This window comes from Aspergillus flavus, chromosome 7 (assembly GCF_009017415.1).
Source record: "Aspergillus flavus chromosome 7, complete sequence".
Lineage (NCBI taxonomy): Eukaryota > Fungi > Ascomycota > Eurotiomycetes > Eurotiales > Aspergillaceae > Aspergillus > Aspergillus flavus.
Genome location: NC_092404.1, coordinates 1,010,184 through 1,036,119, shown reverse-complemented (window position 1 = coordinate 1,036,119; position 25,936 = coordinate 1,010,184). Strand labels below are relative to the sequence as shown.

Genomic DNA, 25,936 nt, shown 5'->3' with positions numbered 1-25,936 from the left:
GTGCGATCAGAGCCAGCTGAAATCGTCCAAAAATCGAGCGATAGTGAAGAGAATGACGAAAAAGAAGAAATGTAGACTTTTGAAGCCGGTAAAGAAAAGTTGCCTGACATCAGGATCCGCGAACTAGGAATATCTTCACCTTAAAAGGCAATCACGGAGACCACTGCGGATCTGAGCTTGCATGGTGCTGGTTGGTAAATCAGGACCAATAACTGACCCTCTGAATTTTTTTAGCAATCGAAAGTGGCGTGGTCTAATGAAGGGTTCTTTTCCCAGCGCTAAGGAAGGCGTCAAGCGGTCTTATTTCGGCAGGGAGTCCACGAGAAGGAGATCGTTGTTTCGACTTGGCGAATTGGTCCATTCACCATCGAGGAATGGGGTCCTCTATTTTGGCCACGGACCCTTGCTGATAGGATCCGACCGATAGCATAAACTGTGGGCTATAGCCGCCGAGTAGGTGAAAGGCATCCAGCCACTACTTCCATGGCTTGCAGCTAATATAATCCAAGAGTCTCGCCACTTCTCGTGAGGTGTTCGAACCTAGTTGATCACGAAGGCGCATTGCGTGCGTTTCAGCTTCGCGAAGTCAATGGGAACCTGCGCCTCGTATTGGCCAGAACTTGCTCGGTAGGTAGTATCGATGACCCACCGGCAAAGTTAGGTAGAAAATAGCGAAGGTGGACAGGATACACATCGTGAAAAAGCAGTTCGCTCCTGTCAACCAAGACTGGCAAGATAGTTTTGGGTGCTTCAAAATGAAACAATGGTTGCATTCGCGATCCAGTCTTTGTTGATGGGCGGAGTGGGCAACAGTCACATGGTGGTCACGGGTCCCAAGACTTTTTAATCTATTCCCTATATTGGGCAATGTTAATTTGCCCTGCTATTGCCCAGGTTTTATTCTTGACAACGGTGGGCTTTTCCACTTCGGCGACTTGGGCTGAATTTTTCCTATTCAGCCCCGATTAATAAACAGTTTTCTCACCTAATAGGAACACCGTTGAAATTGAAGGCCCATCCCAGGCTTAATATCTCGATTTCCATTGCCTAAAGACTTTGCCGGTATAAGGCTAATAAGGCTAATCCACTCCGAAAGGCACTGGAGATTCAATAGTTTCCCTAAGCGCTCGGACCTGAACTTATCGGAAGATATTAATCGGAGTCTAGCTCATGCCAGTAATATATCCAGAACATGGCTAAAAACGTGGCATGACTAACGAAGGCAAAGGCAACACAACTTGTTGACAAGGTATATCAATCGAAACTATTAAGTGGGTGTAGGAACGGTGGAGCGGTATCTTTTTCTTGATTCGAACGTTGAAATCATGGCCTATCAATCATTAAGAAAAATTTCGGAGCTTGGGCTCCGAAAATATGTACATGTGAACCCTACTCTATACGGAGCTTTCTCAGCTATGCCTGTTTACCGTCCCATCCAACCTCCGTCCACGCAGATAACTTCTCCAGAGACATAGCTGCTTGCCTGGCTAGCCAAGAACACGATCACCCCCTTAAAGTCGTCGGGGCTGCCCCATCTCCCAGCCGGAATCCTGGCCATTATACCTGCGTTACGATTCGAATCATTGATCAGAGCCGTGTTCATATCCGTTGCAATGTATCCGGGCGCGATAGCGTTCACGTTAATGCCCTTGGAGACCCACTCATTCGAGAGTGCCTTGGTCAATTGGGAAATACCTCCCTTGGAAGCTGCGTAGGCAGGGACAGTGATGCCACCCTGGAACGACAGGAGAGAAGCAACATTGATAATAGATCCGCGACGACCAGTCGGAAACTCGGATGCATCTCGCGCCAACAGGTAGGCGCCGAATTCACGGCATAGTGTAAAAACCGATGTCAGATTCACTTGGATCACCTACGTAACCAACAACCGCCATTAGCTTTCTCATCCGGCGGAAAGGAACCAAAACCATCTGCTCCGTGGAGAAAAGGGGTAGGCTCACCTCATCCCAGTCCTCATCTGGGAATTGCTCGCTCGGGTGCCTTCTTTGGATTCCAGCGCAGTTTAACAGAATCTCCGGTTTCAGGCCTTGGCTAGTTAACGCCGGAATGACCCCTTTAATTGCATCCCGACTGGATAACTCCGCTACGTGGATCCAGGCTTTCCGGCCAATGCGGCTGATGATCTCATCACGGGTGGAAGTGTTGGATTCGTCTCTCTAGTATCGCTCGTAGGTCAGCATCCTATTGAGTAATGTGGCGTGCCATACGGCGTAAAATAGCTACGGGGGCACGTACCTGAATCAGCACGATATCAGCGCCAGCCTCTGCAAGCGCGAAAGCCATAGCCTGTCCAATTCCTCTCGTTCCTCCTGTAACAATAGCGGTCTTTCCGCTTAGCGAAAAGAGTGAAGCCGACATTATGATTGATGTGGTATCAAGTAGAGTCAGAGATGTAAGATTGGTCCGCTTTTCGTCCTTAGCTCTCGCTCCTCTTCAAGTGCTATGAACCAAGATAGTCCTCGGGATATAATAAAAGAGTTTCTTTTGCTCTTGGTATTGCTTTGCGATGATTTCTTCCATTCATAATAAATGTCCCCCCACGTGCGGGGCAGTAGATACATTACCTGAAACGGATATTCCTATTGCCGGCACGGTGATCAAACGCCGACTCCCCGCAGTCGGTAATTGAACCATCCTCGCCAAGCATCCAGAAAGCACGTGCCATGTATGATTACTGTTACGGGACCATTAAGTGCTTTGTATGTATGTACACTCGATCTTAGTTGCGGTCTACTATAACACACTATAGATAGACTTCAGTGGTGGCGATAATTATCTGTTAACTATTTAAACATCAATTGAGTGAAAGTCTCTAGGACAGGCAGCTGACTTACCAAAGTTGTCGTTGGGGATATCAACTCCGGCGTATTCTACGGCCAGAGACAAGGTAACACGTAGGTCCATTGAGCGACAAGGACTCAATAGAACTCTGATGGAGAGAAGACTAGCTCATGGAGACTCTAGAAGAACCGGTTAACATTCATTCTTTTCTTGGATCCTCCAAGAGAGACCAGGTCACATAGATTTACTTGCTAATCTCACATCAGCTACAGCCTATATAATACGTTGCCAGATAGGCAAGGTGGAAGCAACTTCAAGACTGCTTGACGGAGGATATGAGTAAAAAGACGATAAATTAAGCATCTCATGATCGCCTTCAGCTAAATAATTTCAAACCTTCTCAGGTTAGTCTATGAAGGAAGTTCATCAGGCGTTGTTGTTCCTTACATACTTAATACTATACAAACCATAATACAGATGTATGCATGTATGTATGGAACCAAGTATTGAAACACCCGCAACGGTACGTAGCTTTAGCCGTGGGCCAACTAGTAACTCCAAGCTGTTAGCCATACATGCAACACATCCCGATCAATCTTGGCTGTTGACTTGACAATTTGCCATTTGGAATACAGGGCCGGGGGGATATGCTTTATTCCATACATGCTGCATAATACGGATTTTCGATACAGAAAAACCTTCTGTGTGGGGAAAGCACGAGCGCCTCCAAGATTACCCCAAAGATAATACAATTTACCGGTCGATCTCCAGAACAGCGGAGCTATTTTCCAATCACTATCCTACAGTTTATTTCAACCTGAGCCTGTCTCAATTGGCTTCTTGCTTGGCTTACTGGGAGTAGAACTCAGGTTCTATAGATGAGTCTGGACGCGTTGTCAAAACCTGCCTCCAACACGGCGTCCATGAAAATGTCACTTCTGACGTGTTACATCTAATTTTGTGTCGGACATTTTTCTTTCCGCCATCCTCCTCATCCCACAATTTGTCTATTTATTTTTTTTAAATTTTCATTTCTATTTTTGTTCGTCCCAAGGGCAGAAATGGAACAAGAAGAGCAATCCTCTCAGCCGGAAAGCACACCGGCGACGCGGCCGAAATCTCGCTCGGACCATTTGAAGCGCGTATCGAGAGCCTGTTTGCATTGCAGGCAGCGAAAGTCGAAATGCGATTTGTAAGTACACCCCTTGAGAAGTCACGGTAATTCTTGCCACTAGCTTTATTTAGTCGGCATTCCCTTCTCATGAGCTAATCGACGGCTACAGAGATAGTAACGGCAATCCTGGAGTACCGCCATGCCAGCGGTGTCTCCGAGATGGTCGCGAATGTATTTTGGGGAGTTCAAACCGTGGAGGGCGCCGTATCCGCAAGAACAAAATGAAGAACTTCACCCCGGATACAACTCTTTCAGGCCGACGGGAATCTATTGTCGAATCGATCAGCCCAACAGCTTCAGACAATCGCCAGTCCACAAATACCTCATACCCTGGTCCGGTTGTTTTTGTGCCTCCTAATCCCACAACAGCGACATCCATATCGGTAGATGATGAAGATACGGCATCTATTGGGTCGGTCCCGCGAAATCCATCTGATGCTTGGCAGTGTCTCACAGGCATTGCCAAAAGAGGTGATGACGGTCCTACCCCTGAGACGAACACTGATTCTCTGCGCACAACCCACAGCGCCTTCTCCTTTGGTGCTCTCCAAAATGGCACTGTAGCCGACTTTCAACCGAACAGTGGGATTAAGGCTTACAGACTAGTGCAATCGCGCTCTTTAGACCCGGGCACAGTATGGCAGTTGGTGGCTCGATACGCCGAAAATTTTCATCCATATCTCCCTTTGGTACCGCGGAAATATTTTAACCGCAGTGCGCTAGATTCCTTCGCTACAAATGAGAAACATCTGCTCACTGCTGTACTTACAATCGCATCGAAGGATTTAGTCGAACGACCGGATATCCATGAATACTGCTCAAAATATATGCACGAATTGATTTCGGGAATAGCTGCTGGTGCCGATTGTGATGTAGAGGCCGTGGAGGCCCTTCTTCTACTTGCCGAATGGGAACCACAGGGTCTTCGTCCGCGTATCGAGCGCGTTGGTCGTGGTGAGGAGGATCGAGCCGCATGGATGCATGTTGGTCTGGCATTGCGGTCAGGTTATTTCCTAGGCTTGGATCGAACCTCCTTCCGAGGTGATCCCTCGGGAGATACGGAGACGGAAGCCCGAAGAAGGCTAGCATGGACCAGCTGCTACATTTCGGATCGGTTAATATCTGTCCGTATCGGACGGGCTTTTTGGTCTCGTGGACCTGGCCCAATGACAGGCCTTGTCAGTCAAGATTTCCCTTCTTTACAACCTATCAAAGATGGAGATGAGGATTACGCGAGAATCTTCCAAGCAACCTTGGATCTAACACAACTTTACGGGAATGTTCATGACGTGCTTTACTCTGGTATGCGGACAAGCAACCAAATGATGCTTATGGGGGACTATGTAAAATACGTGGATGATTTTCGTCTCGCGATTTTGCGGTGGAAGTCACTCTGGGGTTCATTGTCCTGTAAGTTGAGAGTTTTCCCTGACCCGATGCGAACCAACCATCACTGACAAGTTGCAGGTTCTACGCCCATACAAGCTACCTTACAACTCTCATACGAATATTTAAGGCTGTATACTAATGCTTTCGCGTTCCAGGCTGCAATTTCCCAATCAATGGTGTCGAAGTTAAAGAACGATCAGTCACAAAGGGAACATCTGAGATCAACATTCAATGATGTGGCATCGATGCAGGATGCCAGGTTTATCTATGAATCCGTAGATGCCGCTAAGGCTTACTTGACAATTCTTGTTGACCTTGTGCATCCAGAGAAGCATCTTCACTTTATGCCTCTCAGGTTTTATCTGTACGGAATTTATGCGGCTGTTTTTCTATATAAGGTACAGTTGCTCTGCTTCCCTTTGAAACACTTGTGCCAGGGCTAATTCGAGTTTAAGGCTCGATCGTTTGGAGTTATGCCAAATGGCGAGGAAACAAAAGTGCGCGATCTTGTCACACGAACAACTGACGTATTGAAACGAGCAAGTGCTGGACCGGATGATATCGGCTCACGTTATTCTCGGCTGCTGGAACTCCTGTGGAGGCCCAAGGCTGCGACAATTGCCTCCCCGGCTGGAACACATCAGAGCAGTGATTTCCAGGTGCAGAGTAGCACTATACCCCATCGCTTGCCTGAGCAAAGTAATTATATGCAATTCAGCCCTGCGAACGATTTCTCGTGGTTGGATCTTGAAGCAGTTGGGGACTACGTCTCGGGAGACCAATTACCCGGAGCGAACACATTGGCGTTCGATTCGTTCCAGAACCCCGATCCGTATCAGACAGGGCAGGACCGTTCCCAAGCCTGGCAGCCAAATTGGCCTGGAGATATGACCAACCTCCTGTTCTAGTTGTCTAAGTCATGGTTATTCAGGATTGGAACCGAAAGGTATTTTTCCTTTATTGAGAAAAAGCGAGCCATCCACATAGAAGATCGAAATGGAACCAAAACTGAACGTACTGTCATTGTTCCAATGTTGTTTGTCCCCCACGTTACTGGTGCGGGGCTGATGAGAATGTGGGGTTTTGACCAGAAGCCGATCGCGATGTGTCCGTCCCTCACTCGGACTATTCTCCGACCCGCTGGAATATTATGCGCCGGACGAAGGAGCTCCGCATAACCTCTTCCTGTCGTACTTGTACCGAAGCCAGGAAACACATACTTGGACGTCGTCAACACAATGGAGCAACAAAATGACATCAGTGGCCGATTGGCCCTGATTACTGGAGCTTCTGGAGGGTAGGTACTCTAGAGCAACTTGCTAAGGGTCATTACCGGTCTAACTCAGTATTGCTCAGTATTGGGGCAGCTTGTGCTCGCCAGCTAGCTGCGAAAGGTGTCCATCTTGCCTTGACGTATTCCACGAATGTGTCTTCGACATCTTCTCTCGCCGAAGAGCTCAAATCCAAACACTCAGACAGCTACAGTCTCCGGGTTTCAATCCATAAGGTGGACGTGTCTTCCGCGGACGAAATACAGCGTATGTTCGAGGAGATTGACCAACAACATAACAAGCGACCGGACATCTTGGTCTCCAATGCTGGATACGGCAAGCGAGTCCCACAGGTTTGGGACATTTCCCTCGAAGAATTCGATTACACCATCAATGTGAACCTACGTGCTTCGTTCATTTTGGTGAAGGGCGTGGTGGAGCACATGAAGAGTCAGCGATGGGGTCGGATAGTGTTCATGTCCTCTATTGCCGGCCAAGGAGGTGGGATCAATGGATGTCGTATGTGATCATTCTTACTCAGAATAATATTGACCACGTTCACTAACTTGCGCACAGACTACGCTGCTTCCAAAGGGGGGCTGACGGGAATGATGAAGAATCTTTCCACGAGGCTAGCTGAATACAATATTAGTGTCAATGATGTTGCGCCTGCCATGATCGGTGAAACCGGTATGATCCCCAGCGCTGCGGCCATTCCTGAGGTTGCCGCTGGTATTCCTTTGGGCCGACTGGGTCTTCCGGATGAAGTGGCCAACGTGGTGACTATGCTTGTGACGACCGGTTACATGACTGGTCAAAGTCTGCTGCTTGGAGGAGGATTGAAATAGTGTATATATATAGTTCTATCATACACCCATTTACGAAATGACTACGATGATCCATAGGTTAATCGAAAGCTATATTTTGCAGAATTCATAGCCTTTACGTGTCAAGTTGTGTACCTCTATTGTACGTTAAAGATTAAATTATTTTTCCTAACATCACCAGGATGCCGATACATATGCCCTCCTCCACACTCTCGCTCTAGTTCTGTCATGATGGATTTCATCTACTGTACACCGTTTTCTTCATGGTATCTCATAAGTTTTCTATCCCCACAAAACCACACCGACCTTCAAGTCAAACCTCGGGTATTACTCAGAAAATAATGAAAGGGAAAAAAAGACCAAAAGATTCTAGCTCTCAATGACGACCTTCACAACAGGTCGTCCAGTCTCATCGACACCTTTTCCGGCCAATGCAAACGCCCTCTCTCCCTGTTCTAACGGCAACCGATGGGTAACAACGAGCTCCTCAACACGGTTGAACTTGCCGCTTGCGACCAATGCAATGGCAGCGGGGTACGCGTGTCCATCATACCGGAAAACACCGATAACATCGACTTCCCGAAGAGCCGCCGCACCCACAGGAAGAGTCTGAATGGGGTTGCCCATACCGATCTGCACCAGAACTGAACCTGGAGCAGCGGCGTAGATACCCGCCTGCACACAGGCCGGTACACCCGTGCATTCATAGATACGAGAGAAACCGGAGGTCAGGCCGATAGTATCCTTCAAGGTAGCAGCTACACGCTGGGCATTTTGCAAGGCATAGGCAGTTTGCTCAGCGTGAGGGGCATCCTTTGCTGGAGGTGGGTGTGCAGGGTCAGCCTTGGGGATGAGGGCAGTCTTGAGACCAAGGTTAAGCGACTCAGCGATGGCCAAGCGTGCCGGGTCGATATCTGCCACGACAATGTTTGAGAAGTTCTCAGCTGTTGCAAGCGCACCAGCCAAAAGCAGACCGATGGCGCCAGCACCAAAGATCAAAGCAGCAGACTGGTCGCCCAGTGACTCGGCCAATTGCACTTCCTCCTTGGATGGGGGATGCGAGCGCCGGACGGCATGTAGACAGACGGCCAGGGGCTCGACGAGAGCACCTCCGGCGAAGGACACTGAGTCGGGGAGCTTGTGGCACATTTCGGCTGGGTGGTTGGTGAGTTCCATAAGGGTGCCGTCGAGATGGGGAAAGATTTTGGCGCTGCTCCGGAATTTCATTTCGGGGCAGATGTTGTAGCGGCCTTGTTTGCACAGGACGCACTTGCGGCAGGGCAGGCCGACTTCAAGCGCGACCCGGTCGCCAACTTGCAGGGTGGTGACTTCCGGTCCGACGGCGGTTACGACGCCAGAGGACTCATGGCCCAGGCAGAAGGGCTCGCGAACGACAAAGTCGCCATTGCGGCCGTGGTTGTAGTAGTGAAGGTCTGATCCGCAGAGACCAGTAGCGCGGATGGCGACTTGGACTTCGGAGCCGGTGGGGGCAGTGACGGGCTTCGTTCCCTGGCGAGAGTGTTAGATATAGTTTCATTTGAAGTTTTGGAGTTATCATACCATTCGGAGATCCTTTGCGCCGTGTAGGACGAGTGCCTGGCAGGCAACTGTATCAGTGACGGTAGCCATTTTTGTGTTTTCGGTGTGTTGTAATTGAAAATGAAGTTGAGCGAAGGCCCGCCATTATGACAATGCTATTATATGCACAGCATGACTTGCTTGTCGGCCATTGACTCCGCTCCAACGTGGGGTTGAACGGATTTCCTCCGCGTCGGTTATTGAACCGGGCTATCAATAGCCGACGGGCAATCATGGGATACGTTACGATCTCGACGTGTAATACAGGATGTATATTTTGGAGATATCCGACAGATTCCACGTAGTGCTTGAGATTCAGCCAGAACCAGATGTAGATACTTTCTCATAATCCTCAAGTAGCATTCAAAGTTATTCATAGAGCTACTCTATCAAGCATTTAGTGAGGAAACCTACTATGAACGTGCACCTACATGTACCCCAATACATCTTTGCATACCGATATCCATGATAACGGTAATACATACAGTAAAAGGGCCACCCCACGCCAACCGGAATTGGGGGGCAACAATCAATCAATCAATCACTCAGTGAAACATAATCATTGACTGGAATATTCTTAAAGGACCAGTAATAGGAATTTCTCCTCCTCTTGTCTACTTCCCCCTTCTTCCATATTTTCTCCTTCTTCCTCTCCGTATACCCTTTGCTACTCCTACAGTCCAAGAAACCAAAACCCCACGTTTGCTCCAACTCTGACATCATGCCTTCCGCACTGTTGATTGGCGAAATCACTCATGCCCGCAAGGAGTGGGAGGAGCTGTCGTCCATTCTGACGCTCACGGTAGGAGTTATTCCAGTGGCAAGTACGATTGAATTCAGATAACTTAGACGGGTCATTATATAGGAATTCCCCAGCGGTACTAGAGAGGACTTTATCCGCAATTGCAAGGAGGGTCAATATGATGATGTTCTGGTTATTTATCGCTCCAATACTTCTACGAAGGTATGGTGAAGGTTTAAGCTCAGAGTGCAAGTGCATGCTAAGTCGCGCATAGTTTACGGGTCCCTTTGATGCAGAGTTACTTGCTGTTCTCCCCAAGTCGTTGAAGTATATTTGTCATAATGGTGCCGGGTATGACAATATTGATGTCAAGGGGTGCACAGATAAAGGTACGTTATACCCTTGTCTTCTGCGGATGAGCGAAGGTTTGACGAGTTAATAATCGATGCAGGAATCGCCGTTTCCAGTACACCTGTCGCTGTTAACCATGCTACAGCTGATGTGGGCATCTTTTTGATGATCGGTGCCTTGCGGCAGGCCTACGTGCCGTTGTCTGCTCTCCGGGCGGGTGAGTATCTACAACAGGTAAAAGGAATTGGAACAAGAGGTAGCTGATAGTCGAACCACAGGTCAGTGGCAAGGCCAAACTACATTGGGCCGTGATCCCCAAGGAAAGGTGCTAGGAATTCTCGGGATGGGAGGAATCGGCAGGGTAAGGACCAAAGCTTTCCTTGCGCCAGATCATGAACTGACTTGTCCCAGGAAATGGCCAACCGCGCAAAGGCCTTCGGAATGAAGATCCAGTACCACAACCGGTCCCGACTGTCGCCTGAGCTCGAGGGAGACGCTACATACGTGTCGTTTGATGAATTGCTGGCTAGCTCGGATGTCCTTAGTCTGAACCTCGCTCTTAATGCCTCTACCCGTCATATAATTGGCGAGAAGGAATTCCAGAAGATGAAGGACGGTATTGTCATTGTTAATACCGCTCGTGGTGCGCTGATTGACGAAAAGGCACTGGTCGCTGCTTTGGATTCCGGAAAGGTGAGTTGGGCGTTTGTTGTTTCCACGTGTTAAAGATATCTAATGTTGGGTAGGTCTTGTCCGCTGGTTTGGACGTCTATGAGAATGAGCCTGTTGTAGAGCAGGGTTTGGTGAATAACCCCAAGGTGATGCTGTTGCCACACATTGGAACCATGACATATGAGACACAGAAGGATATGGAGTTGTTGGTGTTGAACAACTTGCGCTCAGCGGTAGAGAAGGGAAAGATGATCACGTTGGTCCCTGAGCAGAAGAATGTGTTCTAGATGTAGGTTGGAGATTAGATTAGATATAATTGATAGAATAAATTGTTAAAGAGTTATGTCATAATCAGTTTGAGCTTTCTGGATCCAGTACAATCTCCCTGGGTTAGATATGAGTGCCCTGTAGCTTCGTTGATGTCTTAATCAGTCTCCAGAAGGCCGAGACTTGGCCCGCGGCCCTGTCCGTAGCAAGTGGTACTGCCGGGCGGTGTGACCCTTCCTTACCAGCAACGGCCCTAGTCCGCTTTGAGCTCGCTAAAGGGTTAACCCTAGGAAATGCCAAGAGCGAAAAAGCGCACCACAACGAGACTTGCGATCTCGAAGTTCCAGCGGCCGACCGAAAGAAAAGCGACAAAACTTCTCACCCGACATCGAGGACCACCCCGCTCGGCAACCACATCAAGATGGTGAGTGCTTTATTTGAAGTTTTTGGATTCGATTGATCGGGAGGGAAAGAAAGGAATGGAGAAAAATCACCAGTGAAAGAGACATCTTTGCACCGAACATGTTCGATCCTGTCAATCCCAAGATTAGGCTCTGTGGCCTATCCCGATATTTCGACCCTGCCATCACCACACCCACTCCAGCCACCATCAATTGCGTTTCGAGATAGAGGAATATGGCTTTGCTGATGCAGGATTTTTTTCGTCTTTCAGGTCCGTTACGCTGCTCAGGACATTCCGGCCGCTAAGAGCGCCCGCGCCCGGGGCTCTTACCTGCGCGTCAGCTTCAAGAACACCCGTGAGACCGCTCAGGCCATCAACGGCATGAAGCTCCAGCGTGCTCTTACTTTCCTTGACAACGTCACCAACAAGCTCGAGGCTGTCCCCATGCGGAGGTTCGCTGGCAGCACCGGCCGTTGCGCTCAGGGTGAGTGGCTGATATTTCTTTACATGTGGTGGATTATGATTCGGGACGGTTTATGGGATGTTTGGATTTGTGCAAGATGCGGAGGAAAAGAGGAAGGATTCTGGTTATGATGTGACTTGGGTGGCGTGTGCTGGGAAATGGACCATAGCGTTTGGCGAGGGACGTAGGGCACGGCATTCGCTAACAAAATTCTACAGGCAAGCAGTTCGGTGTTAGCAAGGCTCGCTGGCCCGAGAAGTCCGCCAAGTTCCTCATCGACCTCCTGAAGAACGCTGAGGCCAACGCCGACACCAAGGGTCTTGACACTGGCAACCTCGTTGTCAAGCACATCCAGGTCAACCAGGCCCCCAAGGGCCGCAGACGCACCTACCGTGCTCACGGTCGTGTATGTTTCCCCCATATTTCCGGTTGATATCTTTTGCTGACTCGAGGCTTAGATCAACCCCTACATGACCAACCCTTGCCACATCGAGCTTATCCTTACTGAGGGTGAGGAGGTTGTCCAGAAGGGTCCCGTTGCCAAGGAGGCTCACCTCTCCTCCCGTCAGCGTGGCCTCCAGGTCCGCCGTGCCATCCAGGCATAAGCGGTTCATGGGTGTCGGGGATGAGGTAGTCGGAAAATGAATGGGAAAGCCGGAGTTTTCTGTTGTACGGAACAAATACCTTTTTACGGAAGGAATACAAAAGAAATTTCTACAAACTGAACAACTCTTCGAAATATATGGGTGGAAGCATCAGTTCTTCCCTCTTGTCATGAATATCTCCTTAAGCGTTGATCATGTCCCGAATATCTCACAATCACTATGTGATTTCTCGGAGAAAGGGAACATTTGTTTCAATAGTCCCCTGGCTTTGCAGACCACCCATGGTGCCTTGCAACAATTGGATGCTTGGCTAGGTACAGGCTGGATCGGACATTCTATTCTCATACTTCAGGATACTGTTGAGCTTTGTTTCACGAATGGGATACGGAAATCTATATTAATGAGGTTCGGGAGAAATGCCGATGATCTTGCTTGTACTAGAACAGTCATACATGCGTCCATGTTTACCGTCGGGTGCTGAATACGTAGGTTAGACCGTAATGGAGACTTCCGGAGTCTAGTTGATTTATGGAAGAGTGTTTACAATATAGAGACATCATACTAGTCGTCAGAAGGTAAAGCCAAGAAGCCTCTTTCTCTTTATGCAATACTATACTCCACTCGGAGATTTCCAATTGGTGGTGGTGATCAGCTTGCTGTACGGAAAGTATATATATCTTGAGTGATGCCTGATTGAAGCCAAGAGTGGCGATGCAATGTCTTGTCAGCCACAGACCCTCAAGATAACGATTATTCGGTATGGCTCCGAGATCATCGGCATCGGCGAACGGATTCCATCTATCAAGGGTGCAGTGACGAGGAAGGTGACTGGTGTAAGATCTTTAAAGTCGATGTGCATACGTATGAGCCCGTTGGGGGAATGACGCAGCAGCGGGATCGTCCTCCAGTCCCAGGCATCAACAAATGGAGAACCTCCGCACAACCTCAACCGAGTAACCTATGCCATGACCGTGGCATATGGATCGTCCCAAGTGGACAGACTAGTGCTTGCGTGTCACACAACAGCTTGCCACACTTTTCTCTAGGTGACAACCTGAGTGATGACTGGGTTTCTGCCTTTCAGTGGTCTAAGAACCAACACTAAGCCTACACAAGACTAGTAGACCTCCTTGTTTTATCTATCGATGCTACCCCATCAAACCCTCGTGGTTAACTTTCTGTTTTTCTTACTTTCCCTACCGTGCCGGTGTATGGGGGCTTTACTTCTGCTTTCCTCTTCTTCTATTGTATCGTAAACGCCAGCGCCTCGGGTAGTTTGACTTATAATCATGAAGCGCATTCTGACCTCCTTCAGCAAGCGGTCCGGTATGTATCGCGACTCATCCCGCAACGTCCAATGGGTTACTCATTAGAACAGGCCCAACACCGGAAGGTCCGTCGTCATACGCTGAGGATTCTCCCGAGGGTATTGTCCTGAGAGAAGTGGTTCGTTTTCGAATCCCAAGCCCCTTGTCGTGTTTCCCCTGGGAAGTTAGACTAATTTGTGTTGATGTTCTAGACTGCATTTTGCGAAGCAGCTCCCAGCAGTGCCGTACGTTCCTTTACCCCTCCGCGCATCGACTTCGCTTCTGACCCGACCGTATTGACTCGAACAATAACTGACAAGAAATATATATACAGCAAGGGAATGAGTTTGTCCATCTGCCCGCTATTGTCGAAAGTGCGGAATCCAGCCCCAATGCGGCCAGGGAAGCAGCGCATCGCATTCGCAAGTTGTTGTCCGACCCAGCGTCAACGCCGGCAAATGTACAGTACAATGCGATCATGCTGATTCGCATACTCGTCGATAACCCTGGCCATACTTTTACACGGAACATTGATGCCAAATTTGTCGCAACTGTGAAAGACCTCCTGCGTCAGACGAGAGACTCGAATGTGCAAGGCTTCCTTCGGCAGACTCTGGATGCCTTGGAGATGCAGCGTGGATGGGACGAGGATCTTGCTCCACTCCTGCAGATGTGGACAAGGGAGAAGACCAAGCTCAAGAGGACTAATAGTGGAGTATGTACCCATGTGTTGCTTGTTGTATACCTTGGTGCCACAGTGCTAACGGTCCCTTCGTTAGAGTACTTGGAGGTCCCAGGTTTCATCCCAGACTTCACCGCAACCACAACAACCTCGTCCGGATTATTTTGGCCCGCGTCAGGCCGGAACCTTGCCATCCCCGGATGAGCTCGCGGCTCGTATCACTGAAGCCAAGACATCGGCAAAACTGCTCGTACAGTTCGTTCAGTCGACGCCTCCCGCAGAAATGGCGGAGAACGAGCTCATCAAGGAGTTCTCTGACCGATGTCGGTCGGCATCACACACCATCCAGCAGTATATACACTCGACGAACCCTCCACCGGACGAGGATACTCTCCTGACCTTGATTGAAGCGAATGATGAGCTTTCTATGTCGCTATCTAGGCACCAACGTGCTCTTCTTAACGCGCGTCGAGCCTTAGGACAATCGGATAGCCAGTCACCCTCGCCGTCCGAGACCACGCCACTAGGTGCTTCCAGTGCTATCCCCCCACCGGTGCCGCCGCGGGATACGCAAAACCCCTATATACCTCCAGCAATGCCCCCGGCGGCGTCAAGCCCCAGCGGGATTTCAACGCCGACGAACAACGGCATGGGCCGATCGGAGTATCGGTCGGAGGACTTTCAGGTGCAGAACCCATTCGCAGATAACTTCAACACTACTACTACCGACCCACCAGAAGGACGGACGGAGGGGACAGCGAACGACTCGTGGTACGATCCGTATCAGCGACCTATACAGCGCGCGTGATGTGTGGTGGATAGTTGAGCGTCTTCCCCCTTTAAGTTGCTTTTCTCGTTTGCCAGTCCCCTTTATGCCTCTGAACCGCACGATTAAATGCCTTTCCTAATGCTTGGATGTAGTTATATCTGTTTTTTTTTTTTTTGGTTGATGTGATACCTCTTTCGCGGAGCAATATTACTTGTATAAGTTTTTGGTTTGGTTGCATCTGAGAAGATAACTGACGCCTGGTCTGCGTCACATAATATGCACCAGCTTAGACGAGACAATGTACCTATTTCCCCTGTGGCAAAAACGTCGTTCAGGCTTTGTTCAAAATTCATACTCAAACAGAAAGATGCCAGGCTTGTTGCCAGCGATTGTCAGAGAGGTAAGCGCGGATAATAAGGCTCACGGCAGCTACATATTGGCATGCTAACGCTCACGAACAGAGCACCCACACCCTGTTCATCACCAACAAAATCCTTATCCGCCGAGGACTTCCCGAGGCTTGTTTTGACTGTACTAGTTCTTAGAGCCGTGTATCGCACAGATCACTTAATGAACACCCAATGCTTGCCCAAAAAGAAAGCGGCAACTCAGCTCCGACTAAAAGAGTGGGCTCATTTGCCCCTACTCATAAGTACGAGGCTTCTGCCTTATTTCAGATACGAACTCCGAAGACCGTTGGCCTTTCTTTATGATTATGGAGACTCAAGGACTGACTTAGGAAGTGGGGCGCAGGAGGCGAATCTATATGAGGATGCTAATGCTGGACTATTGCGATAAGTTTTCCTCCAAGGATCCGGATCTGGTCAATCAGGAGCTATCCCAAGAGCACCATGGGATTCTAATCGTCGGAGAAAAGTCGTGGCTACATGTGATGGAGCCGCCGGGTTAATGAAGCTGAAACCCTAACCAAGGCGCCAAGCATCAGGAGCTGGTCTAAGCATATCCACCGGCCACCGTCATGTTTTAGATCAATTAAGGTGAAACTACTGGGCGCTTTGTCTCTTGTCGCTTTTAATGAGCCCACCGAAATCTAGTTCCACTAACTATTGATTTCTTGCTAAGCCCTTGCGACAATGGCCTGGTCCAACGCCCTTCTCCGGTGGAGAGTCTCGGGGTAATTGATTCTAAAGGCTTCGGCCCTTCGGGAGATAACCGCCTCCTTGAGAAGTGCCTAGAGATGTTTCACGGTGGGCTCCCGATGGAGCTCTCCTGCCGGCCATGATAGATGAGCCGACCGTATATATAGATGGGTGAGAACGCTCGTCTCGTCCTTTCTCTCGTTCTCTAAACGCGCAGGCTTATTCTGTTCTTCTTTCTTTGCACACTCTCTTATACTACCCGGTCCGTGACCGTCGCATTCTTTCTCTTTCTACATTCATTTGACTAAGGTATACTGGTATACCGATCCATTCTCTGAAAAACTTCTTTCTTCGATCTCACTCAAAACTCAACCAATTACACACACCTTCAAAATGAAGCAGACTGGTACCATCCTTGCCCTTGCCGGCCTTGTCTCCATGGCTCATGGCCACGGTTTCGTTACCTCGCCCAAGGCCCGTATGCCTGGCACCGCTTTCCAGGAGGCTTGTGGTCAGCAGATGTACAACAACCAGCAGGCCGACAACTATGGCAACGTCCAGGGTGAACTGCAGATTGCCAGCAGCCAGAACGACTACGATGCCGCCAAATGTAACGCCTGGCTCTGCAAGGGTTACAAGTTCGACGACAACAAGGACAATGTCTTCCAGTACACCCCTGGCCAGAATGTCGACTTCACGGTCGACATCCGTGCTCCTCACACCGGTGTTGCTAACGTCTCCGTCGTCGATACTGCCTCCAACACCGTCATCGGCGAGGCCCTCAAGTCCTGGGACGTCTACGCTTCGACCGAGAGCGGTGTCAAGGAGACCGACAAGAAGTTCAGCGTCACTCTCCCCAGCGACCTCGGTAGCAAGTGCTCCGAGGCTGGTGCCTGTGTTCTCCAGTGGTACTGGTTCGCCGAGTCCATCGACCAGACCTACGAGTCCTGCATTGACTTCACCATGAGCGGCTCTGGCTCTGGCTCCTCCTCCGGTGCCTCCTCCGGTGCCTCCTCCTCCGCCGCCTCTACCGCTGCTGCTACTGCCTCCTCCACTGCCACTGGCGTCGCTGTCACTGCTACCCCAACCACCGGCAACAACGTCGCTGCCCCCAGCGGCTTCGCCACCAGCGCTAAGCCGTCGGCCACCTCTGCCCCCAGCTCTGCTGCTTCGACCGTGACCATCCCCACCGACGGCACCGCGGAGGAGAAGCTCAACTGGATCGCCAGCCTTCTGCAGACCCTCGTCAAGTACACTGCTTAAAAAAGGTGATGTGATTTACCAATCTGTTGGGTGTGAAAAGATCTATATATATTTCCTAGCACGTGAATAGAATTTGCCTGCATTATACATTTGAACACTGGAACCCAGTCTTATGCGCAAAAGCCTTGCTTGGAATTGTATATATTACATTCCGGATTCCCTCTAAAACCGAACATGTTCTGTGTCTATATTTCTTCTTTCTCTTTTATCTTCTTCATTATCTTTTACATGAAATTAGAATAGAGGTTTCGTGACCTTCAGTGAGCAATGTACCATATTGAGCGGAACCAGCTAAAATCAAGAGATTTGATCTGACAAAAGTGTTGAGTTGATCATAAAACTATACCCTTACTTCGGTGAAATTAGCATGGATGGACAACTACACAGTGGTTCAGGGATCTCCATGAAACAAACAATGAAACGTAAATCTCCTACGGTCCCACCAGGATCTCAGCAAGTGTCGATGTCTCACCGATTTACCATTGCGAGTATATTCGTTATTGGGCCAAGATTCCGACTGAGCTACCCCTGCAATTTTGAACCAGCGCCAGTAGGAATCAACGGATTTGTCGACCCGGATCGACGAAATTCAAAGAGATTGCTCCGCGCAGAAGCTTGTTTCTAGAGCATCGGCTTACATTAGAGGTTTTATTCCGGTGGGAACTCTTTTGGTCTGTGGTTACGACTGGATATTTTGGGAAGGTTTTTCGGCAGCTTCCAACCAGGAGTTGTTCCAAGGTTGATCACAATATGGTAATTATGCGGGTAGAATCCAACCCATTTTATATCTATGTCTTACTTACATTCTGTATATTTTGTATCGTATCGAGTATACTTACATGTTGGGGGGGATTTGTCTTTTTTTTAAGGTGTCTTGGGTTACATTCAACTCCACGAACAAAGATTTACGTTTTTACTTAAGAATCTTAAATGAACGATTTGGTTTGTTATCAAAGAGATAAGAACGCCGGCCCGCAGCTCAGCCACAATCACTTTTTCTTGTCTGGAACCCCCCCCCTTGCATTTCTTACTTACTTTCTTTCTCTTCATCTGCAACTCATCAATCATTCCTACAATGGACGAATCTCACCTCCGCCAGAGCATGTCGCATCATCCGTCCCCGTTCAACTCTCCTCAGCCTCCACACTCGCATATCCCATCCACTCTCTCCTATAATGAAGCAACCACCACCGCTCTAGAACCGCAGGCGTCCCAACACCGCACCGGCAACACCAGCGATGAAGAGGGCCAACCACCACCACGATACACGCGCGAAAATGACCCCTTCCAGCTCGCATCGAAGATCAAGACCGATGAAGAAATCCGACAAATCCACCCGCAAGCCAACACGGCCCGTAAACGCGACAGCTGCGGCCCGGGGGGACTCCTCCGCGCAACCAAGAACCCAAAGAAGGCATTGGACACCGCCATCTCGTCCAGACAGCTACAAGGCTTCTACCACTCGCAAAACGAGAACATCGAGCGCATGCTGAAACCCGTGGAAGAGCACGTCCGCGACGCTCGCGAAATCAGCGTCAACAACCAACTCAAATACAAAATCGCTGTGTACGGCAGCTTCGCCGCGAACGTCATCCTCTCCGTCCTACAACTCTACGGTGCCATTGCATCGGGCTCTCTCTCCCTCTTCACAACAATGGCCGACGCCGTCTTCGACCCCATGTCCAACCTCACCCTGCTCCTCTGCAATAAGGCCGTCAACCGTGTCGACCCCCGCAAGTTTCCCGCCGGCAAAGCCCGCATCGAAACGGCGGGTAACATCTGCTTCTGCTTCCTCATGACGGCCGTCTCGTTCATCATTATCGCCTTCTCCATCCGTGAACTGGTCGAGGGCTCCCAGTCGGAAACCAGCGATTTCCATCTGCCCTCCGTCGTCGCTGTTATCGTTGCCTTCTGCACCAAGTTCGCCCTCTTTGTCTACTGCTTCGCCCTGCGCCACCAGGTCTCCCAGATCCGCATCCTCTGGGAAGATCACCGCAATGACCTCTTCATTAACGGGTTCGGTATCCTGACCTCGGTCGGTGGAAGTAAGCTGCGCTGGTGGATTGATCCCATGGGCGCTATCATTCTCTCCGTCTTGGTCAGCTGTCTCTGGCTCTATACTGCCTATCACGAGTTTCAGCTTTTGATTGGTGTCACCGCCGATACTAAAATGCAGCAGCTGATTACTTATATCTGTAAGTCTTATCCACTCCCCAATTGTGCCCCGTAACGGTCGGAAGCGCAAGTTCTAATGCTGATCTTTCACACAGCAATGACTCACTCCCCCTTCATCACCGCCATTGATACGGTCCGCGCCTACACCTCCGGACCTCGTCTGCTTGTCGAAGTCGATGTTGTCATGGACCCCAATGATTCCCTCCGCGCGACTCACGACGTTGCCGAGGAACTGCAGATGAAGCTAGAGTCCCTGCCTGACGTGGAGAGGGCATATGTGCATGTCGATTATGAGACGACGCATAAGCCGGAGCATTTTCTGAAGAAGGAATTGTAGCTTCGCTTTCTCTGCTGCTTATTGTTGTCTTGCTATTTGCAAGAGAAGTTATTCTCGTTTAGTTTATATGCTATGTAAAGCGGGAGTTATGTATGACATGCATGTGTGCATATGTGCATGAGATCTATCAGTGGAGACAGTTATTTACCATACGAGCAGAGTCTCTTACTCTAATATGATGTAATTAATGTGATATCCTACCAGGACATTTTTCGGGTTAACATAGAACCAAAAGTCTAATTAACGATTGAACAACGAAGTGGTATCCACAAAAAGAACAAAAAGCAGTGCCTCCCGTGCTAAACGACCCTTCTATCGCAGTCGTGACTTGTACAACGCCCAGGCGTCCATTCAAACAGGCAAACCAAGTCCATTACATTGAATCATACATCACTTGATTCCAATATTTACTCCACAACGACGCGATAGAAGCAAAGGCCGAGTGATTAAGCAAGGGACACATCAGAAATGAAAGTCTAACATCATACAAAAAGAGAAATCATGACTGTTGGAACAGAGCAATAGTCGAGCAGAAGTTGCTCCTGTTCTCATCCTGGGGGACAAGACCGGCGCCGCTGTTCGACGTGATCATGTTCGTGCTAGCCTTAGTGCTCAATCCGTAGATGTGTACGTCGGAGCAGTCGACCTCGACCATGTTTTCCTGGCAGGACTCCGTGGCCAGACAGGTCTGGCCGTAGTTCTCGAAGAAACTGTACAGGCCTGCGCCGTACACGTACATGTCGGAGGTGTTCTGGACGCGCAGACCCCATGCCTTGCGGCAGCCGTCGGTCTTACAGTAGGAGAAGTCGGGGTCGTTCCAGTTCGTCTGCGGGGTGAAGGGGGTCAGGGCGTTGGGGTTAGCCTGGTAGTAGGGGGTTTCTGTCTGGATGAGGCCCATGAAGACGTTCTTGGCGTTAGTGACCTGGTAGTTGTAGAGCTGGTTGTGCTCGGAGGCGGTACCGTAGAGCCAGACGGGGCCTTGGGATTCGATGTAGACGCCACGACCGTTGTAGACGTTGATCTGGTTGTGGTCGGGGAGGTCGAGTTCGTGGTCGGCGACCCAGAACCAGGAGTTCTCGATGTAAGCGCTCGCCTTCTCCGTGATGTGCATGAGCATGAATGCGGCAATGCACTCCTTGTTGGGCGTGGTGGTTTGCTTCGGCGTCTTGGCACACTTGTCGCTCTGCAGCTCGGTGCCTGCTGATCCACCGATGCGGAAGTGGGTGTCCCACATACCGGCGGCGCCCTGGGAGGACTCCGCGAGGTTCCACTGCATTAGGATTGCGCCAGGGGCGGGGCCCTTGGTCTGCAGCGCGATGTCGGTGATTTCGACGGAGCCGGTCTCACCTACTTCTCCGACCTGAAGCATGGGGATAGGGTTCTTCTCATCGCCGAACTTCTGGCCGTAGGCCATCAGGACGGGCCATACTTCACCCGTGATCTTGACGTTCTTGGGCACCTTGATGGTATCGGTGATGATGTAGGCTCCGTGGTCGAAGTAAACTATCTGGTCCTCCTTGGCGCTGTTCAGAATCTTCTGGATGGCTGCTGTATCGTCGGTCGATCCGTCTCCCTTTGCGCCCGCAGACTTGACGCTGACGAACGAAGAGGCATCGTAGCTGGTATACAGAGGCTTAGAGCGCTCGTAAACCTTTCCACCATTGAGCAGGGAGCTGGGCTTAGCATGAGTTGGGAGAGCAGTTTGGAGACGAGTCTTGGTGACCGTTTTGACGGAGCATTGATTTGTTGCATGAGCGACCGAAGACGAAGCTGGACCAGTAACCACCGAGGAAGACCCCTGAACAGTTGGGGATGGCTGGGAGGGAATGAGGGGCGCGGCCACGGTGGACTCAACTGGAGTCTCTGGCTGTGACTGTGCAGGGGCTGAGGGCTGAGGCGTCGGCTGTACTTCAGTAGATGGTTCAGCCTCCTCTGGAGTTGACGGAGTGGCAGTGGGCTCGGGGACCTCGCTGCTCAGTACCCCAGCGGGCTGGGTGGCAGATGACTGGGAGCCGGACAACAAACCGCTCAAGAGTGGGATGTTAGGCAACGGAAGAGTCGGCAAAAGCCCTGCAGTACGACTCTCTCCCAAAGACGAAGGAAGCGCTGTTGGTGCGGACGGAGAGTCTGTATAATCGGCAGTGCAGACCTCCACTGTCTCTGTCACAGTTTGGGTAATCACCTTCACGGAAGCCTCACGCTTCTGCTTCGCGCTGCCAGGGAGGTAACCATTGCCCTGGACCCAGTTCGTCACGACTGAGCCGCCTGCCAGAATAGTATTACCAGTAATACCCGCAACTGCAACCTTAGAACCGCTGAAGTCGACGTTGTCAAGAATCAGGACACCTCCGCCAATGGGAATGCTGTTCTCGGTGAATGCAGAAACAACACCAGTGGGTGTGTTCGTAAGTTGACTGTCCAGAATCAGGACAGAACCGACAGTCTGATTCTGCGGGGCATTGGACATATTCAGACCGACCTGGCAGTTGTTGATGGAAAGTGACTTGAAGGTCCAGGCCCAGTTCCAGTTCATGAAAATGGCTGTGTTGCAGTCATTGAAGGTCAAGTTCCGTGTAGTGAATTGCTGGTTTCCTAAGAACATGCCGTAATTTCCACCATTGAAAGTCAAGTCGGACATGAAACCACCAGATCCGTTGTCCATGAAGATACCCTGTTGCTTGTTTGCATCGCCTCCGCCCTTGATCATCTCGAATCTGATATTCTGCAAACTGGTCGCCTGGCCCACCTGCCAATGGATACCAGCACCAGATCCCTGAGGCATAGCAGTCAAATCGATTACAAGGTTACGAATGGCACGGAAGAAGTTGTTCTGGTTGGTGTACCAGTTGCTGCCGTCATCTTCATAAGGGTCGGCATCAATGACAGCCATACCAGCAAAGCCCGCCGCCGCCTTGATCACAGGAAGGTTGACGGCGTCGCCAACGATTTGGGTATAGTAATACTGAACGATTGGTTTGGAGACGACATAAGTACCAGGAGGGAAGTATACGAGGGCAGGAGTGACGGTTGATGAATCACACCCCTTGCCACATCGGTTGCCTGAGGAAATCGCCTGGTTAATGGCAGCAGTATCATCCGTCGACCCATCACCTGAGTGCAGTTAGCATATGTCATCTTCACGCAACGTGGTAGCCCATACCCTTAGCACCAAAGTCTTTCACATTACGATATACCTGATAATCTGTGCCATTTCCAAAAGCAACAGCACCCTGCCGTTTGATAGTTCCAACCCAGTATTCTGACGCCGCCCTGGCAGCTAAATTCGTTGTGATATCCGTCTCTTGACCCAAAGGCACGGCACCGACCATGCCAGCGGGCAACCCCAGAAGTAGCAAAACATGGGCGAGGAACAACATGATCGTTGTGTGTAGAGAGGCCATCTTTGAGATGACCAAGAGATCGCTGAACCAGCAGAGATCTCACTGAATGTGGGAAACAGGTGCAATATCTAGTCAATCTCGAGTATCCGGTACTCAAGCTATCCTGATCGGCTGATCACCAACCAGTATTTTTATACCAAGGAAGGCTCTGAACCTTTGTCACACGACACTATCAGAAGATGTCTATGGTCAAATGAGTGGGGATCCCTTGGAAGACGTCGAAGAACAAAAAGAATGTGGTCGTGTTCTCCCCAATAGCAATCAGCTTGTTTGCGGAAGTATATCAATGAATGGTGGACAAAGGAATCATCAAAAGAACAATAAGGATGGACGAGACACCGGATAGAGACACTACCGGAGGTCAAAGGAATGAGTGAATGAATGAATAGCTTTGTCAGTGATGGAGGAGGTCGAATACTTATTGTGCCTGGCCAGGCCTCGATTGACAGTGAATGGATACGGTAAATACGGCAATCGATCACCACTGAATCAGGTATTGTTGTGAAATAGCCTTTTCGGGTTTGATGATCGGTAATCTTCAGCCAATCGCCAGTCCACTCTGCCTGCTGATCCACCCCTGGTGACCAATGACCACGACTGATCACCACGCACCAACCGAGGCTTGAAACACTTCGGTCAGGGGATGAAACGAATGATGGTGGACTACTTGCCGTTAGCCATGCATGATTCGACTACAAATTCCCTAAGGCACGCGGAACATAGATTAAAAGGAGCGCATGGGAATCATACCAAGTGGGAACCAGCCAGAATCCTTGAGGGAACGACGGTGTAGAATGGAAGATGTGACAAGGATCGCTGCTGAATGGAAAGCTAGGTATACAGAGAAGTATACAGAGCGCTTCAAGGAATGACTCCGTCAATAAGTGCACGGAATACACAAAATACACACGCTGGCCTGAAGACAAGCCAAAAGGAGTGAGGGGCAGAAAGACAAAATGCAAGAGGGAAAGAGAGAGCGCCTTGGACACCCAATCTGGAGATCTAACAGGCTATATATCACCATAGTGCTGAGCCAAGGCCTTGATCAACATTTCTTTTGGCCAGATTCTTGTCCAACGTGTCTAAACTATGTGCGCGAGCTTTTTTTCTCCCTTCTGTGGCCAATACCTTGTTTTCCTTTTTTACGGTGGACATGAGCCCTTCCAAGAGATTGACAAGAGCTCTTTGAGAATGATAAAAAAAACGGATGTCCCCTATTCGCCATCTAAACAATAGACCGCGTGGTAGTGTTTCTCTCTGGAATCCTCTATGGAGCTGTTTGGGAGAGATTCGCAACGACTGGTATGGATCAGACGCCGTACAGCTCCACTGACTACTCGATCGGTTAGAGAAATTGTGCAGATTGCCGCGCTAGTTCGCAGTACATTAACCCTAAAGCCATTGCTGACTGTCGTTGGATCATAGTAACCAGCATGGATGCGCATACATTCCTCGGGCCATCGATGTCAACAAAGCGCCACACCAGGGCACACACATAATTGGACTTGTCGTACGAGAGATTGTACATCCCTTTATCTTGAGATACCACCAGCATCTACACGGCGGAGATAGTACTGCTTGTTTTGATCGAGATTTTGGGCCCTGCCCTTTAATCTGCGCAAAACAGGCACCAATATGCCGACAGGAGCAATAGCCTTGACGCGTGTGGGAAGAATACATGACCCACTCGGCTATCCAGGGGGTGTTGTGATGCGGCGGTACAGTCAGTAGCTCTACTATTTATATGCTAGCTTGCAAGAGCCAAGCTTTAATGGGCTCCCGCGATGCCGCGACCAACGATTTCCACCACACGCACTACCCGCGGCGCTTCACCAATAAGTTCCACAGGAAGCGACGCTGCCGCAAGATTGGATTTATTGAACTCTATTACTGAGTAAAATCAACGCGTAATTTCCCGCCAAAAGCTACCTGGAGCGCCCCTGCCCAGTGTTTCGTCCAAGACATTAAATATGGAAAGGGTCCAAAACGTATGATGAGACTTCCAAGAAAATTGTTCGCGTCGAGAATGCGTGGTAGGAACCCTGAATGCGGGACGAAGAATGTGTGTCGCTCCCCTTGACTACATACTCTCGCTCAAACTGTTTGACTCGGTAATCCGGTTTACGGCGTCTTTGCTTCAACTCTACTTGCCTCTACAAACGTATGCCTATAATATACAGCTCATATCGTAAATACAGCTGCACCTGCACTGGTCACCCGCGCCTCTGCATCCGCCGACTCGCTTGATTTGCTGCACCCCGCAGTGTCACCATGGAGCCATTGACCGCATCACACAACCCAAGAGTCATTTGACGCCTGGCGCCTGGCGATACCCCAAGTAATCTACCCTCACTTGCT

At 49.9% G+C, this 25,936-nt stretch overlaps 10 protein-coding genes across 10 annotated transcripts; 7 read left to right on the top strand and 3 right to left on the bottom strand.

The window, feature by feature from the left end:
- Positions 1 to 990: 990 nt before the first annotated feature.
- Positions 991 to 2,740, bottom strand: F9C07_1847730 (dehydrogenase with different specificitie). The gene is made up of 3 exons (XM_041294576.2): positions 2,257 to 2,740; positions 1,962 to 2,177; positions 991 to 1,873 (listed from the first exon to the last, which is right to left on the bottom strand). Exons 1-3 carry the CDS (start codon positions 2,377 to 2,379, stop codon positions 1,424 to 1,426), a joined length of 789 nt encoding a protein of 262 aa, XP_041150115.1. The 5' UTR covers positions 2,380 to 2,740; the 3' UTR covers positions 991 to 1,423.
- A 632-nt stretch (positions 2,741 to 3,372) lies between these two features.
- On the top strand, positions 3,373 to 7,596 carry F9C07_2280727 (C6 transcription factor). Its single transcript, XM_041287145.2, has 6 exons — positions 3,373 to 3,994; positions 4,086 to 5,386; positions 5,444 to 5,763; positions 5,821 to 6,662; positions 6,722 to 7,155; positions 7,213 to 7,596. Exons 1-4 carry the CDS (start codon positions 3,864 to 3,866, stop codon positions 6,271 to 6,273), a joined length of 2,205 nt encoding a protein of 734 aa, XP_041150114.1. The 5' UTR covers positions 3,373 to 3,863; the 3' UTR covers positions 6,274 to 6,662; positions 6,722 to 7,155; positions 7,213 to 7,596.
- F9C07_5529 (putative 3-ketoacyl-acyl carrier protein reductase) lies at positions 6,604 to 7,484 on the top strand (the record flags this gene model as incomplete). The annotated part of the gene is made up of 3 exons (XM_041294567.1): positions 6,604 to 6,662; positions 6,722 to 7,155; positions 7,213 to 7,484. 3 exons carry the CDS (start codon positions 6,604 to 6,606, stop codon positions 7,482 to 7,484), a joined length of 765 nt encoding a protein of 254 aa, XP_041150113.1.
- On the bottom strand, positions 7,597 to 9,184 carry F9C07_2280726 (sorbitol dehydrogenase). Its single transcript, XM_041294575.2, has 2 exons — positions 9,024 to 9,184; positions 7,597 to 8,972 (listed from the first exon to the last, which is right to left on the bottom strand). Exons 1-2 carry the CDS (start codon positions 9,090 to 9,092, stop codon positions 7,833 to 7,835), a joined length of 1,209 nt encoding a protein of 402 aa, XP_041150112.1. The 5' UTR covers positions 9,093 to 9,184; the 3' UTR covers positions 7,597 to 7,832.
- On the top strand, positions 9,185 to 11,343 carry F9C07_2280725 (putative hydroxyisocaproate dehydrogenase). Its single transcript, XM_071510455.1, has 7 exons — positions 9,185 to 9,843; positions 9,907 to 10,005; positions 10,058 to 10,172; positions 10,235 to 10,351; positions 10,413 to 10,495; positions 10,546 to 10,827; positions 10,881 to 11,343. The coding sequence occupies exons 1-7, from the start codon at positions 9,763 to 9,765 to the stop codon at positions 11,091 to 11,093; spliced, it is 990 nt and encodes a 329-aa protein (XP_071366932.1). The 5' UTR covers positions 9,185 to 9,762; the 3' UTR covers positions 11,094 to 11,343.
- A 23-nt stretch (positions 11,344 to 11,366) lies between these two features.
- F9C07_5526 (60S ribosomal protein L17) lies at positions 11,367 to 12,544 on the top strand (the record flags this gene model as incomplete). Its single annotated transcript, XM_071511364.1, has 4 exons — positions 11,367 to 11,497; positions 11,728 to 11,960; positions 12,158 to 12,345; positions 12,398 to 12,544. 4 exons carry the CDS (start codon positions 11,367 to 11,369, stop codon positions 12,542 to 12,544), a joined length of 699 nt encoding a protein of 232 aa, XP_071366931.1.
- A 1,087-nt stretch (positions 12,545 to 13,631) lies between these two features.
- On the top strand, positions 13,632 to 15,460 carry F9C07_1846417 (uncharacterized protein). Its single transcript, XM_041294566.2, has 5 exons — positions 13,632 to 13,870; positions 13,923 to 13,990; positions 14,064 to 14,096; positions 14,186 to 14,566; positions 14,631 to 15,460. Exons 1-5 carry the CDS (start codon positions 13,834 to 13,836, stop codon positions 15,339 to 15,341), a joined length of 1,230 nt encoding a protein of 409 aa, XP_041150110.1. The 5' UTR covers positions 13,632 to 13,833; the 3' UTR covers positions 15,342 to 15,460.
- A 1,335-nt stretch (positions 15,461 to 16,795) lies between these two features.
- F9C07_5524 (putative chitin binding protein) lies at positions 16,796 to 17,665 on the top strand (the record flags this gene model as incomplete). The annotated part of the gene is made up of 1 exon (XM_041287143.1): positions 16,796 to 17,665. The coding sequence occupies one exon, from the start codon at positions 16,796 to 16,798 to the stop codon at positions 17,663 to 17,665; it is 870 nt and encodes a 289-aa protein (XP_041150109.1).
- A 1,075-nt stretch (positions 17,666 to 18,740) lies between these two features.
- Positions 18,741 to 20,177, top strand: F9C07_5523 (uncharacterized protein; the record flags this gene model as incomplete). Its single annotated transcript, XM_041294565.1, has 2 exons — positions 18,741 to 19,860; positions 19,936 to 20,177. 2 exons carry the CDS (start codon positions 18,741 to 18,743, stop codon positions 20,175 to 20,177), a joined length of 1,362 nt encoding a protein of 453 aa, XP_041150108.1.
- Positions 20,178 to 20,676: 499 nt separating this feature from the next.
- F9C07_5522 (pectate lyase superfamily protein-domain-containing protein) lies at positions 20,677 to 23,578 on the bottom strand (the record flags this gene model as incomplete). Its single annotated transcript, XM_041294569.1, has 2 exons — positions 20,677 to 23,288; positions 23,338 to 23,578. The coding sequence occupies 2 exons, from the start codon at positions 23,576 to 23,578 to the stop codon at positions 20,677 to 20,679; spliced, it is 2,853 nt and encodes a 950-aa protein (XP_041150107.1).
- Positions 23,579 to 25,936: the final 2,358 nt, after the last annotated feature.

Coding starts and splice junctions, on each gene's coding strand:
- F9C07_1847730 (XM_041294576.2), bottom strand. CDS start 2,379: ATGTCGGCTTCACTCTTTTCGCTAAGCGGAAAGACCGCTATTGTTACA. Junction 2,178..2,256: donor CTGATATCGTGCTGATTCAG/GTACGTGCCCCC, acceptor GAGCGATACTAG/AGAGACGAATCCAACACTTC. Junction 1,874..1,961: donor CAGATGAGGACTGGGATGAG/GTGAGCCTACCC, acceptor TTGGTTACGTAG/GTGATCCAAGTGAATCTGAC.
- F9C07_2280727 (XM_041287145.2), top strand. CDS start 3,864: ATGGAACAAGAAGAGCAATCCTCTCAGCCGGAAAGCACACCGGCGACG. Junction 3,995..4,085: donor CGAAAGTCGAAATGCGATTT/GTAAGTACACCC, acceptor CGACGGCTACAG/AGATAGTAACGGCAATCCTG. Junction 5,764..5,820: donor CGGCTGTTTTTCTATATAAG/GTACAGTTGCTC, acceptor TTCGAGTTTAAG/GCTCGATCGTTTGGAGTTAT.
- F9C07_2280726 (XM_041294575.2), bottom strand. CDS start 9,092: ATGGCTACCGTCACTGATACAGTTGCCTGCCAGGCACTCGTCCTACAC. Junction 8,973..9,023: donor GCGCAAAGGATCTCCGAATG/GTATGATAACTC, acceptor CACTCTCGCCAG/GGAACGAAGCCCGTCACTGC.
- F9C07_2280725 (XM_071510455.1), top strand. CDS start 9,763: ATGCCTTCCGCACTGTTGATTGGCGAAATCACTCATGCCCGCAAGGAG. Junction 10,173..10,234: donor CAAGGGGTGCACAGATAAAG/GTACGTTATACC, acceptor TAATCGATGCAG/GAATCGCCGTTTCCAGTACA. Junction 10,496..10,545: donor GGATGGGAGGAATCGGCAGG/GTAAGGACCAAA, acceptor GACTTGTCCCAG/GAAATGGCCAACCGCGCAAA.
- F9C07_1846417 (XM_041294566.2), top strand. CDS start 13,834: ATGAAGCGCATTCTGACCTCCTTCAGCAAGCGGTCCG. Junction 13,871..13,922: donor CTCCTTCAGCAAGCGGTCCG/GTATGTATCGCG, acceptor TCATTAGAACAG/GCCCAACACCGGAAGGTCCG. Junction 14,567..14,630: donor TCAAGAGGACTAATAGTGGA/GTATGTACCCAT, acceptor TCCCTTCGTTAG/AGTACTTGGAGGTCCCAGGT.